Source organism: Chiloscyllium plagiosum, unplaced genomic scaffold (genome assembly GCF_037043375.1).
Source record: "Chiloscyllium plagiosum isolate Xiang-an unplaced genomic scaffold, Cpla_swu_hap1 HiC_scaffold_40, whole genome shotgun sequence".
Classification (NCBI taxonomy): Eukaryota; Metazoa; Chordata; class Chondrichthyes; order Orectolobiformes; family Hemiscylliidae; genus Chiloscyllium; species Chiloscyllium plagiosum.
This window is the reverse complement of record NW_028270178.1, coordinates 18,401,578-18,417,341: the sequence shown is the minus strand read 5'-3', so window position 1 is coordinate 18,417,341 and position 15,764 is coordinate 18,401,578. Positions and strand designations below refer to the sequence as shown.

The window sequence follows — 15,764 nt, the reverse complement described above, 5'->3', positions numbered from 1 at the left end:
AAAATGTTCCACATTTCCACGACATCCTTCCCTGACAGTCTATGCTCCCAACTTATGCTCCTCAGATCCTCTCTTACAGCATCGTAATTACCTTCCCCCAATTGCAAAACCTACCCTGTTGCACGCACCTATCTCTCTCCATAACCAAGGTGAAAGTCACAGAATTGTGGTCACCATCACCAAAATGTTCACCCACTAACAAGCCCATCACTTGTCCCGTTTCATTACCGAGTACCAAATCCAATATGGCCTCCCCTCTGGTCGGACAATCTACATACTGAGTTAGAAAAGCTTCCTGGACACACTGCGCAAACACCGCCCCATCCAATCTACTTGATCTAAAGAGCTTCCAATCAATATTTGGGAAGTTGAAATCGCCCATGACTACTACCCTGTGGCTTCTGCACCTTTCCAAAATCTGTTTCCCAATCTGTTTCTCCATATCTCTGCTGCCATTGGGGGGCCTATAGTAAACACCCAACAAGGTGACTGCACCTTTCCTATTTCTGACTTCAGCCCACACGACCTCCAAAGGCAGATCGCCCTAGCAACGCCACCCCCCTCTTTTTTTTACCACCCTCTCTAATCTTACTGAAACATCTTTAACCAGGAACCTCCAACAACCATTCCTGTCCCTCTTCTATCCACGTTTCCGTGATGACCACAACATCGTAGTCCAAGGTACCGATCCACGCCTTAAGTTCACCCACCTTATTTCTGATACTCCTTGCGTTGAAGTATACGCACATGAACCCATCTCTGTGTCCGCAAGTATTCCCTGTCAGTGCTACCTTCTTCACAGCCTCCCTACATTCTTGGACATCCTGACAAACAGCTAGCCTACTTGCTGGACAACAAGTCCGGATCCCATCCCCCTGCCAAATTAGTTTAAACCCCCCCCCCCCCCGAAGAGTGCTCGCAAAGCTACCCCCCATGATATTGTTGCCTTGAATCAATTCTTCTTGTTCATTCTTTCACTCCTGACCGTCAGAGATTTTGTGAGCAGTTGAACGATTCGTCATTTTCTGATGCCGTTTTGAGCCAACGAAAGGATAACTTGCTGAGTTCAGTCTAGATATTAAGACATCTGACGTTTGCATAGTTAGCTCTTTCAATTAAATCGATTGTACCTTCAACACAATTAATAACTTTGGTCAAGAAATCACCTTCCTTCTCAAAATTGATTTGAACACGTTTATCTATCGATATTGGCAGAAATATAATTTCAGCAGTTGTGCAATATAAACGAAGGAAATACATCAAATGTTGCCAGCATATTCGTGAAATCTAATTTACATTAACATCATTGTGGATATAATTGTATCGTTGCTGTGTTTTTCGTGAAACGTTTAGTTGTATCCAATTGACAAGCTTCCAGTTGAGCTTGATCATTTCATTACTCTTGAAAATATTTAGTGGATTGAGAGAAGTTGTTTTATTTTCCACTGACGTGTTCTCTCTGGAAAATGTTCAAGCAAGCAAACAATGTAGCATTTCTGTCTTTTGCAAGCCAAGTATTATTCTGAGTTAATCTTTTTAATCTTGCTTGCCATTTTATTGAGTAGTCTTTTTGTTTCTTGACTTCATTGTGACAGAAGTTCAGGAATACCCGTTTCAGAAGACCATAAGAAATAGGAACAACGATAAGTCTGTTCCGCCATTCAAAGGGATCGTGGATGATTGGTCAACTCCTCACATCGACGTTTGTATCCTTTCCTCAGAGCCCATGGTTCCCCTCCTGATGAAGAATCTATCTATCTCAGCCTTCAGTACACGCAAGGACACCACTCCCACAGCTCTCTCGGAAAAGTAGCCACGAGTCTGTTCCAACAAATGTATGCTATGCACCGTCCAGTATTATCAAAGGATGGTAACCACAATCAATGATCAATGACTCCAATGCTCGGTATCAAATCAGAACTTTCTATGCTACTGTCTAAATGAACGAGACAAATGATGTTTTGTTGAGAAGAACTGAAGAAAATGACAGAGTACGATAACATATTCCTGTTCATTTGGGGGTGTGACAATCAGCTTCGTTCTGTGATGTCATTCCAATTGTTCATTTTGTGAAAGATGTATCTGTTATGCGCTGCGTCATCTCCACATGGACGCATGAGTAAAGTGGAGCAGCAAAAATCTCTTCAGAGACGATTAGTCTGATAGTGTTGCATCACAGTTATTTTGTCCTCAACGAGGGACATATTGCTCTATAAAAGCGGACTACTGACTGTGCTCATATGCACTGCAAGTGAAGCGATCAATCTGGATATATTTCTGACATTCTTCCAAAAATGGTGCAGCCAATAATTGTACAGATAAAGATAACTTACTACACATTTCTAGCAGCCTTCGGCATTCCGGGTAAGTCAGTAGTATTCTATTGTTTAACATAATAATTATTTTTTTACAGAGCAGGAATAGATGTCTAACACCCTGCTGTCGAATACGTGACAGATTCTGACAATGTACTCATTGCGAATAGTGGAAACAGGCCCTTCGACCCAACAAGTCCACACCGACCCGACGAAGCGCAACCCACCCATACCCGTACATTTACCCCTTACCTAACGCTACGGGTAATTTAGCAAGGCCAATTCACCTTGCCTGCACGTCTTTGGACTGAGGGAGGAAACCGGAGCACCGGGAGGAAACCCACGCAGACATGGGGAGAACGTGGAAACTCCACACAGTCAGTCGCCTGAGGCGGGAATTGAACCCGGGTCTCTGGCGCTGTGAGGCAGCAGTGCTAAACACTGTGCCACCGTGCCGCCCAATGAAGCATAAAAATCACGAAATGATGCTGCAAAGCGACAAGACATTAGAGGCTCTCACATGAACACTGCTGAATGTCTGGGTTCCCTTACCTGAAGAGATATGTCCTTGTCTTCGAGGCAAGTCAAAAGTGGTCCAGTCTGTTGATGCCAAAAGTGAAGGTTTAGAAATGCAGCACTTTAAGCCAATACTCCCTGGAGTTTAGAAGATTCAGAGGAGAACTGATTTAGGTATATCGAAATCTGAATGAAATCAGCAGAGTAGATGTCGACTCAATCTCGAAGCGTGTCCACAGTTTTAGAATAAAAGGGAGCAGATGTAAAACAGAGATGAGAAGAACTTACTTCACTCAAAGGCCCGTGAGTCTGTACAATTCACAACCGCATTTTATGGTAGATGTTGGGAAAATGAGTAACTTTAAGGAAGCGATAACAAGATTTTTAATGAGTAACTTCTTTAAAAGGCTGTGGAGACTGGGCAGGAAAGTATGGTTGTGACTGAGATGAGATTGCCCATGATCCTATCAAATAGTGGAACATGCTTGATGGGCAGAATGGTTTTCTCCTGCTCCTCGCACTTATTTTGTAAGTTCTAATGTCCTCAGTGTCTTCACATCTTTCTGAATCTACAGCAGCTCTAACTAAATGCAATGTTCCAGCTGAAGCAGAAGTTGTGCGTCACATGCTTTGAACATAAACTGCTTGTCCTTGTCACCCATGCCTGTAGCAATTAATTGAGGTGACATACAATTCAGTCTGTCAACCTATCATCCAATGTTAGTGACACATCCACCCAATTTCCTCTTCATGAGCATTCTAAGACAATATATTGTTAAAACATTTATGGCTTTGTGGTAATTTAATCAGTTTGTTTAGTGCCATTCTTAACTTCTTATTTTAATTTGAGAATATCGCTTAATGAATAATTGAATAACGCAGGAGAGCCAGCTGCATCATGTTCGAGAAAATCACAAAGTGATAGACACAGAATGGATGCATTTTTCTCAAAATACCTTTGAATTGATGCTCTTCGGATGAATTTCATGGTGATGCAGTACAATCAAAATAATACACCATTGATTGGTGGTAAAGCAAATGGACTAAGAGAGATATATTGAAAATCGGTAGCGTTCAAGGAGCATTTGACACTACATTAGGAATGGTAAAATGAAACCTAACTTTGTTAGTGCGCACTTTGAAACAAAAATGAGTGATAATAATTCCGAGCCATCTCCAATTAAGACTGGGGATGAGTATTGTTTAAAATTTTGGACAGCCCAACTGATAAACGATGTTACGTACGATTTAGCGATATTGTGAGTGAATTACTTATATTTTTAAAAGATCAGGGATGAATGGGAGATCATTAAACAATTAACACAAGACCAATATGTATTAATGCAAATATTGTATATGAAGAGGAGTTCTGATACAACCGAAGAAGCCAATTATTTTCCTAACATTTCGAACAGGAAAAAAAAACACAACTGAAATGAAATGATATTAAAATTCTGTTTTCGACTCGACAGAGATGACATGTGATGGTTTAACCTGTGGAAAATCTTGGCTCAGAGGAGAGGAGGGTGTCTGAAGGAGAAGACTTCATGGTAATTTCAGCCAAACACACTGTTCACATCACTCAGCCGACAAAAATGAAATCTCTCAACAGTAAATTCAATTTAATTCAAATCACTTCAGGTTTAATACCTGTATACCCTTATTGGCTGTTCATTTATTGTTTATTGTGATTTTGATTCTGTTGGCTGAATGAATCCTGTTAGGGAGTCACAATGGGAGATCCGACTTACTGTTAGGCACTGGAGCTAATTGTATCATTCGTGATTAATTACTTTTCCTCTTCAATCAGGAGCATGAACTGTGTATTTTTCATCCCACTGTTGACTCATATGTAGCAAACAATGGAAAAATTAATATTTACAAATGTTATATTCCCTGGTAGTGCTTATATTTGAAAGAGACAACATCTTCTCGAAGACTAATTCCATCATGTGAACAAAAAGATCACGCTTTTGGGGAGGGGGGTGGGGAGATCTGTCGCAATTATTCTCTGTGAACCGAGAACAAACAAATCATTTTACACCCACTCGTAGAGTCATTGAGCTGGACAGCATCAAAACAAATCTTTATGTCCAAGTCATCCATGCCGACCAGATGTTATGAATGAAAGTAGCCCCATTTGCCAGCATTTGGCCCAAATCCACCTAAACGCTTCTTACTCATTTACCCATTCAGATACCTTTTAAAGATGTGATTGTGCCATCCTCCACAACTTCATTTAGCAGCTCCTTCCATACACGCATCACCCTCTGTGTGAAAGAGTCGGCCCCGAACTCCCTTTTAAAATTTTCACCTCTCTCCGAAAAACTATGCCCTCTAGTTTTGGCTTCCACTGCACGAGGGAATTTACCCTGTCTATTCACACAATTTGTGACTCTAGTGATTTTATAAAAGTCTATAAATTCACCTGTCAGCCTCCAATGCTCCAGAAAAAAATAGCCCGATTCTATTCACCCACTGCCTGCAGTTCCAATCCTCCAACCTTAGCAACATCCTTATAGATCTCTTTTGAGCCTTTCTATAGCATGTTGCAAAGAATATTGTTTTACTCCTTAAAACTGGGATGCTATGTTCTGTATCTCTCCTTATTGAATTCGACTAAATTAGTGTTTAGGCTGCGTTTCTGGGGCAAGAATTGTGCCTGTTAAAGCTGCAGCACTAAGATGTGTTTGATCCGTAGTTTTTCTGGTATTATCAAAACATTGAACGTTCACAGAATACAATCTCAGTTCTAACAATCAAAAGACTGAAAGTTTTTTATGCATATATCAGAGTCACCTGAAACCAAGAAAAATGCAATCTCTTTTAACAGCGATCATACGGATTGCAGAACCTGGAAAAGCTAGGTGACCAGTGAATCTTTTGTTTTTGTTGCATTTGCTTTTCAATTAAGCCTCAATGTGTCTGTTTGACTTTCTGTCTTTTTGTCAGATTACCGGATCAAATTGAAGTGGATTGACTTGAAAACTTAACTGTTTGTATGATTACTTTGCTGCTTAAAATTGCTCTGCTGAGGTTAATATACTGTCTATAAATTGTTTAGTTTTTTTTTGTTTGACAGGTAGACCCTTTATCTGCTAATGGTTATTCACAAAGTCTAGATCTGGCGATTCAACGGGTCGACTTAGCAACCATTAGGCTCTATTTTGCCATTCATTGAGCATTTTAATTTTCTTGCATTTTAAATAAAAGTATAGGGAAGCTAATTCAGTGTGGCTATCAAACTTCGTATTTGAACTTCTATCATTCACTTTGAAATAGTTGAAAACAATTCACTGGAGGATGCTGGAATAAAAAAAAACAACTTCTCAGTTTATCCATTCCGAGTAATCAATGGTTTGGTTTTTCCCCATAATGCACTTTCCAACATTCCTATATATTTAATGAAAAATAGCATACAGTTCTCAGTCACAGACTTTTCCATATTTATACCAACATTTGTGGTTTTTTTTTTACTTGATTAATTCCCTTATATGACTTCCATTAATTTGTCTTACAGCAAACATGTTGACAATGATAATTCTCTCCAGGAGAAACTGCAGCCTTTCCAGTTGCACCTCTGCCTACATGGTGGCCATGGCAACAGCAGCTTTTCTGGTCATGATCTTCAATGTAACTGTTGTTCGAATTTTGAGTTATCACTTTACACATTCGTTCTTTTCCTACACTGTTGTTTGTAAACTACTTAATTATATTAGCTTAGTCACCCTGTACATGTCAGTGTGGTTCACAGTCTTGTTCACATTTGATCGATATATAGCTATCTGTTGTGAGAAGCTGAAAACAAAGTATTGTAAAGTGAGGACAGCAGCTGCAGTTATAATGATCACCACTGCCCTGGTTTGCCTAGAGAACATCCCGTTTTGCTTTGCATACGAACCTGAACAAGTAATCGATCAATTACAGTGGGGTTGTCGCACTAAGTTGAACTTCTTTACTTCGCCGTTGGGTACAGCATTCTCCTGGTTACAAAGTATTTTAGTCCCTTGGCTTCCATTTTCTTTGCTATTCACATTTAATTGTTTGACAATCAGACGCATTCTAGTCGCCAATCGGTCTCGCAGAGCAGTCCGAGGGTGCAATAGCGAGAAGCAAAGTGACCCCGAAATGCAAAATCGAAGGAAGTCCATTGTTTTACTCTTCACTGTATCCGGAAGTTTTATTCTTCTGTTTTTGACAGCAGCAGTGAGTTTTTTATCGACGAGGATAACAAACACTGCACATTTTACAGGTGATTACACAGCTCCTGCCTACATTGCCACTGAAACTGGCTACATGCTCATGTATTTGAGTTCATGCACTAACATGTGTATTTATACAGTGATACAAAGAAAATTCAGGGAAGAACTGAAGAAGGCGTTGACATCCCCTTGGTCATTTATTCTGTTGTTTGTCAGTCGAATGGAAAAGTTATAAAAAGAAAGCACTATCTCCATCTTATTTGCATTCCTCGGCCTCTGAAAATTCTGATGACAAGCAATAAGTCTTTTACCTTTTACTTTCCCTAATTGAAAACCGACTACTTCAAGAAAGAATGGGGACAGTTCATTTTTGCTCCACTTTTCGTGAATGTTGTTATGTAAATTACTCGTGTTGAAGAAACAAGCTGGCAGAATTTGTTTCAGTTTGCAAGCGCCAAACAAATCAGCTTGATATGAACGTGGATGACTCTACTCCAGTAAAGTCAGGCACTGTGATTTCGCGTAGATTCGTTACTCTTTCTAGCTAAGGTTACTAATAATGCCCTGCTGTCTCGATCTCACCAATTCTGCATCATAAAGACTCTCAGTGTGATTTCAACTCATAAGAAAGTAGTTTACTTTCCTCTGAGATGATGGTGACCTTGGATGAAAGGAATTATGTGGTGATATTGCGTCACAATATTCGCATAACAAATCAACTTTATTCCTGAGATGTGGAATGAGTACTGCTTTTTTTTAATTTTTAACTACTTTGTCAGGACGATTGATCTCTGCTTTCAAAGATTCTCTGGGGAAAACAAGCGTTGGCTGAGTCACACTTCGCAGAACATCTCCGTTCTGTCAGGAAAAATGGCTCTGAGCTTCCAGTTGCCTTCCATTTTGACACCAGTCAAAGCCCCAGCGAATATCTTTCTATCAGGATTGCTACAGTGCTCCAAGGGAGTTAAAAGTCGAAAAGTGTAAATATAGAAAAGCACAGCTGGTCAGGTAGAATACGAGGATAAGATGTCATTAATCAGGAATGCTCCAGTGAAGCTCAGCACAAACTGAAAAAAAAAGCCACTTGTTTTATGTTTGGGACCTTTCAGCTTTCCAGACTCAATTTAGAATTCAACAATTTTAGGGTGAGAACTCTCGTGTGTCACAGCACCCTATCCCACACACCAGGCCTTTTTATCACATACTCTGCCATTTGATGCTATCTACTGTCAGCCATTATGAGTTTCCATGAACAGCTATTCAACCTTCCAGCAATGTCGTTATCCATTCGTTTGTATTTTCAAATGTTCTTCTCTCTCCTTCTTCTGTATCCCCAAACATCTTTCTCCTTACCTCTGTTCTGTTGATATTTCCTAGCAACCATCATCCCCGTGGAAGGGTCACCGATCCGCAACTTTATTTCTGATTTTTCTCCACTGATCCTGCAGGACCTACTTAGCTTTTCCAGCCATGTCTTTTTTGTTTCTAATTTTCAACATCCATAGGTCTTCGGGTTTACATTTAACATTACAAGCAAGCACGCATTCCGAGGTTGAGCAAACATTTCTGACAGCTGCTCCAAAATGTTCCTGCAATATGTCTCTTAAAGTCACCAGATTGTCAATATACAACACACAATTGGACAATTCTGAAATGGTTTCATTGGTTCGTGTTTGAAATGCGGGGGATGTTTCGTTCATCCCAAATGGCATTGTTTTAAAGTGGTACAATCCACTCAGCATTAATAAAGTCTAAATGTCTTCACTCTTCTGATCAATATACCTGACAATATCCTCAGAATAAGTTCAACATAAAAATAAAAATGTTTTTCCCACCTTCTCAACACGATCTTCTCAATGTGGAATAGATATGACTCAGATTTTGTCTCTGCATTAACTGTGCAATAGTCTACACAGAATCGTTGATTACCATCTAGGTATGACACAAGTACTATGAGTGAAGTGCATTCGCTGCAACGGTCTTTGGTTTTATTGTCTCTTATCATTGTCTTTTGAAGCAGTGACAACTTTAGAAGGCTAACTCTCTAAAGGCATTGATTAATTGGAACAGCATTGCGTATATCTATGCCACGCATAATCATTCCAAAACTTGCCAGATGATTCTCACATGTATCCTAATGCGACAGCAATAACTCTTTCAAATCATTCAGAATTTTCTCTGGAAGGTAACGAAATGGTCTATTGTAATGTTGGAGAACATCTTCATTGTTCAAATTAATTTGACGCTTTCCAGTTCAGAATCATCTGAACTAGGTTCTCCACGCTGCGTTGTATCCAGGAACACATTCATTTTTTTGCTTTCCTTCCCTATAATGATATTATTTGAGTACAATCAAATAATGTGAGATTATTCCTTTTTTATCTTGCTTTCCATATGATAATTCACCTCACTCACTTTCCATTTGATCTTGAAAGGCCCACCAAACCTTGCCTTTAAGGTTTACCTCCAACAGGCAATAACACTAGCATGTGATGTCCACAGGCAAAGCTGTTAATTTCGACCTCTACCCTGTATTCTGTTTCATCACATGCTGTGCTTTTTTAAAATGCCGTCTATGCAATTCCTCCACCCTTTCTAACCTTCCTGTAAATTTGAAACATATTTATAATATATTGTTTCTGAATTCTGCCTTACCAAATCTCCGTAATTAATTTCTGAGTCTTCTCATCTGTTGCTCGTATACCGATTCCAATGGACTGAATTATGTTCAATCATTAGGTGCAAAAAACAAAGATTCTTTATGAAATCCTCTGCATCGTTAATATGGTCTTTAAATTTGATTCCACCACTCTAATGCCCGTGCAGATTCTGGATGGAACACAGTCGATTTGAATTATTTTACTCCCAAGCTATCCTTAACTTCTTTGATGTAGAACTTAATTCTCCATCCAATTGTACTATATTGGTAGGCATGCCTTTAGTAAACACAATTGAGAAACTCTTCCACATTTTTTTAGCCTCGCGCTGCATAACAGATTTACCTCTAGAAATGTAGTAGTCACATCCATTATGATCGACAAATACTGGTTACCATGATTTCTTTGTGATATCCAACACAATTACTTAAGATTCATGCAAATGTTTCCTCAAGTGTGCGAACTAATATTAATGATGTTGAGTTTATCACTGAGAGCAGTTTTCCAATTATCAGATGCGTATGACATGACATGAGAAATTCAACCAAATCCTTATAGAGCCTAAGAGAAAGTGAGGCCTGCAGCTGCTGTAGATCAGAGTCGAAGAGTGTAATGCTGGAAAAGTACAGACGGTCAGACAGCATCCGAGGAGCAGTAGGATCGACATTTCAGGCATAAGTCCTTCATTGGCAAAATTTTCAACCAGTGCAATAAATTTATATTTTTGGCTTGAGTTTTCGTTCTTCACAAATGATCTCTTACTGCTATTTCATGGGCTACCCACAACACTATGATCAAAATGAAACTACAAGAACATAACTGTACAGAAGATCCTCGTACATCAGAAAGCTGGCTACATCAGATACCTCACAGAAAGACCCTGATCAGCTAAAAGCAAGAAATTCGTAGGAGATGGAAGAGGCAGAAGAGAAACTGAAATGATGCAGATGAGGAAGGGAGTGCATTGTATGAGAAGGAACAATGGTAGGGGATAATTAATTTTCTGCAGGATTGAGTGAAATTAGATATGTGCCTCGGGCTGTAGACCTCTGTTTATTATATCATAATGTGCTGACACGATTGGAATTCGAATGCCAGAATATGTAGACAAGACAAAATATATACTATAATAATGGAAGTTTTCTGTACCTAACAGATTCTGTTGTAGGTGGTCTCAATGCCTGAATAACCGATTGCAAAACTGTCGTCGACAGTCCAGAACTAACTGCAGCATCAGAACAATTTATCAAAGTCCTTTATTCACTAGCACAGCAAGCCTCCACATTTCACTTCAGTTCTAATGAAGAGTCAACTAGACTGGAAATGTGAGCCTTCTTTTGCTCCACAGATGCAGCGTGGCCCACTGCGATCTCCCGCATTTTGTTTGTCAGAATACATGCCTTGTACTTCTCGTGTTTTGGGCACAAAAGGTAAGTTGCTCACTTCTCTTTCCACGCTGCATTTGTTCAAGAACGCAGATCCCCACCTCCAACAATGGACAGGCAATAAATGCTGGCCTGCCAAAGACACTTACACTCCATGAGTAGATTTCTAAAAAGAATGTTTTCAGATATCAAATATCAAACGTCGATGTTGAAAGCCAAATACGAAAAAGTCCAGTTGCTCCAAATAGACAGAGAGTTGCAAGGACATTAAAATCTGTAGATTACTGCTAGGCACGAATGAACTGGCCTCAGAGGTGACGCTTTTATATCAGGAAATCCTCAGACAACCCTTAACAAAGTCTGAAAAACACCTCTGTGTGGAAAGACAGGTGCAGCAGTTATGTGGGTTCCCTCCAAACTACTCAACACCCTGACTTGGAAATATATCGCCCCTCCTTCATTGTCACTGTTCAAAATCGTGGAATCCCTTCCCTAATGGAATTATGGCTAAACCACCATGAGGCGCACTGCAGCATTTCAAGAAGGCCACCCACCACAATATTCTCAATGTCAAAAAGGAATGGGAAATAAATGGTGCGCAGACAGCGAGGCTCACATCCCACACAGGAATAACTAAAATATAGAGAAAACAATAATTCGCAGTGTTTGCAATCCTTGTCGGTTAAAAGCTCACGGCTGCTGTCAGCCACAGGAGGGTAAAACACTTCGATAGAGGGAGGAGTAAATTATTGAAATTCCTTTGACTCTCCATCACTGGGTTTCTTTCATACTCACTTTTGCGCATTTAGATGGCCTTAAGAGTTCTTTTGGCAATTACAATCTGATGATTAAGCAATCAAATCCGCAAATAAAAGAAAATGAAACTTAAACAACTAAAATCTTGGAGCTGAAGGAATGTTATTGCTAGTGGGAAATTTAAAACAATTCATGCTAGCGCAACAATCTCATGGAACAGGAGAATTACTTGTTCTGGTTGTTATGCAGACCAAAAGGGCATGCTCTGCTGGTACGCCAGGGCAATGGTGATCCTTGCAACTGCAGATGCTATCTTCACTCTGCAAATGTTTTATTTTTTGATTCTCTCAGCATGTAGCTTCATATCGATCAAATGTGAGCATCTCAGTGAACAACAATGCCTGAACAGAATGACACAGCTCATGTAACCAAATAACTACCAAAATCAAGTTTTTGAGAAGACGTTTTATAAATGTGACGCACATAACTCCGAAGATCATGATCAAAAGTACTACAGTAGTCATGGCAAATATATTTACAGAGGTGCAATCGAATCGGCCTCACTTTCCCGGGAAAGAATTATCATTATCATCACTTTCACTCGTCAAATAGAAAAATATTAAAAATGAGATCACCCAGAAAACTATATTGCAAAGAAATGTCATAAATTACGTCAAAATCATTGCCACTTAGACGTGATTTTTGAGACATTTTAAAATTTACTATATAGGTCACCTGTATACAAAAAGACTTTCGAGATTGCTTCACGGAAAAACAAAGCACTGAATAATCCGTACAGATGAACTCAAAATTTGTGTGTTTTCAGGCATCCTCAACCATTTTCAACCATTAAGTAAAACAAAGTGTAATACAGCAGTACTCATCTTCATTGGTTACATGTCTTATGACACAGGCACTTGCAAGCACATTGACTAAAGCTCGTTAACCATGCATTCACATTTTAAAAAGAAAAATGAAAGACCTTTCACATAAATGCAACAGTTTCAAATGAACTTTTTGGAGCAACTCGTTCCAGACTTTATGAATGCCTGACATCAGGCTTCAGTTTCAGAGCTCAATCAAGAAACTAAACAATTTCTGAAAAAAAAGTCAGTAATCTTAAAAGACCAAATTTAAACACCAGAGTTAGACCATAAGTGATAGCAGCACAAAATAAGCCATTTGGCTCATCCAGTGTGTTCTGCAATTCAGTAAAGTTAACACGACAACCTCAATGAACATGAGTCTTCCTTGTTCTGGTTGTTCTGCACACTAGAATGGTATGCTCTCCAGATACACCAGTGGTGATCTTTGTAACTGCAGCTACTTTACTCACTCTTCAATGGTACCGTAGATTTAACCCAATCCTCTTTATTTTCCGCCTTCAAACAAATATAGACAGATCAACAGAGAGCGTTAAGTGGTAAATCATAAGGAAGACATATGAAGGAGATCCAACTGGTCAGCTTTCTTAAGCTGCTTTCATGATCAATAGCATCACAGACACATAGGAGTATCTCTTGCTTGGTTTCTTATGACAATGATGCACACTTACAAGTTCTGAAGGGAGTTAAAGCTTGCAAAAACCACGTGACAGCACCAAGTGTTCCGAAAAAAAAGTAATATTTGCTTGAACAACTCGATTAGCTGGTTGCCTGGAGACAGAAACAAATTTGAAGTCCCCGATCAGTTTAAATTATGCCCCAAAATACCCACCTTCAATCAAGGTTGAATTAAATACATTGACAATATGATACTTTGGGAGTGTGGGATGATATAAGACTGGGAAAGTTAACAGTTGAAAGGAGAACTGCGAAACCAGCAGCATGTAAAAAGAATGACCAAAAATATCACTCTTCAAGAGACCTTGATCAATCAGTAACCTGGAAGTAGAGTCGACAAGAGGAATACAAGGAGACAGGAATACAGTGATGTCAACAAAAAACTTAGTTTTGAGATAGCAAGTTTTACTTTGTAAATTTTAATCAAGGGTTTTTTTGGACTTGTATTGTAGAAGGGGAACTTAAAAGACAGGTTAGAGGAAGGAGTTATAAATAGTTGTCAGTTAATTATTCTAAGTTATATTTTAAGATACAAAATTGTTAATTTGTACTTTAACTAGTTCTAGGTCAATCGAATTTTCACAGATTACTGCACGGAATGTATTTTTCTGCGTTGCTGATTTTACATAAAGCAGGAGAGTTTACCCTGTGTCGTTACAGTTTGGGGGTTAATTGGAGGTGGGTATTTTGGGGTACAATTCCATTCTCTTCTTAGTAGAGTGCAACCACGTCTTCATAACATATAACGCCCCATGGGGTCTGAAAAACATTCATGTAATTCTTATAATTGATATTGCATTCTACATGCTTTCAATTAATTGATGAGATCAATCAAATTCCCATTCTTAAGCTTTCTAACACAAACATAGTTCAAACAACACTCCAACCTCTGGTCTCTCCTTGTCAGACTGACAGCCGAACCACAACGTCTCAGTTAACATTCAAAGTCAGCAGTCTGCTCATGCTGACTGCGAATCCGGAGTCGAATGTTCTTTCGACAATTCTTAACAAAAAACATCGTGCAATTAACTTTCAGTCCTGGTCTCAAAAACTAACATCACCTTGTTTATTCACTTTAAGTTTTCAAAAACAGTATGCTACTCATATTCCACAGCCCAACTTTCAGCTCTCAGCCACAGATCATAACCAAACGATAACAGTAAAATAAGATGAAAAAGAATGAACAAAGATTTCAAAACGATCATGACAGATAAAATACTATTGATGGTGAGGTGACTGATGGTCACTATTTTCATTCAAGAATTGTATACAGGAATCGGAAGATCTGAATTTTCTTACTGGTCTGGTCGATTGACACTCATCACTAGTTGCGTACTAAATGGAGGACATTTTATACAAACACATTGCAAATTGGCAGAACAACACTTCATTTCATTTTTAGAACTCTATACTAGCTATTTAGACATGCGATTTGTTTCTAAGGTATTTTCAAGTGTTTCGGACTCAACAGTGACTACAACAACTTAAGAATATGGCATCTGTTGCTTGATTTTCTTTAGCTGACCTCAGACCCTCGGCCACAACCTTCAGGTTGAGCTGTGTCCTATCTGTGACTGCTAGCTTATTTCCTTTAAATCCTTCATTCTCACACCAACATCGATATATGGGGATGACATAGCTGATCAACAGATACAGATTTCACGAAAGTGAATAAACAGTATAACATCACAGAACTAAATTGATTGGCACACTCCCAGAGGAACAGGAATAAGTCAATGTTTTATTTCATCTTGTTGGATTCCTTTCAGATCTGCTGAACATAGAGTCATAGAGTCACAAAGATGTACAGCATGGAAATTGACCCTTTGGTACAACTCGTCCGTGCCTACCAGATATCCAAACCAGATCGTCCTACCTGCCAGCACCCGCCCCATATTCCTCCAAACCCTTCCTATTTATATACCGATGCACGATCCCACTCCACACACGCACCACACTCTGCCTGAAAATGTTGTCCCTCAGGTGTATTTTGTATCTTTTTCTTCTCAAACTAAACCCATTCCCTTTTCTTCTGAACTCCCTTACACCAGGGAAAAGACTTTGTCTGTTTACCCTATCTATGCCTCAAATACTTTTACAAATCTGTATAAGGATACCCCTCAGCTTCGAATGTTCAGGGAAAACAGCCCTAACCTCTTCAACCTCTCCCTATAGTTCAAATCTTCCAAAGCTGGCAACATTCTTTTGTATTTGTTCCAACCCTTTCCAGTTTCACAGCATCCTTCCGATCTGAAGGAGACCAGAATTGCACGCAATATTCCAAAAGTGGTCTAACCAATGTGCTACAGAGTCGCAGCATAACCTCAAAACGCCTGTACTCAATACTCTGACCAATAAAGGGAAGCATACA

General features: G+C 39.3%; 1 protein-coding gene across 1 annotated transcript; it reads left to right on the top strand.

Annotated features, from left to right (window-relative positions):
- Positions 1 to 2,294: 2,294 nt before the first annotated feature.
- On the top strand, positions 2,295 to 7,268 carry LOC148138365 (putative G protein-coupled receptor 139). Its single transcript, XM_087981655.1, has 2 exons — positions 2,295 to 2,364; positions 6,352 to 7,268. The coding sequence occupies exons 1-2, from the start codon at positions 2,295 to 2,297 to the stop codon at positions 7,266 to 7,268; spliced, it is 987 nt and encodes a 328-aa protein (XP_087837781.1).
- Positions 7,269 to 15,764: the final 8,496 nt, after the last annotated feature.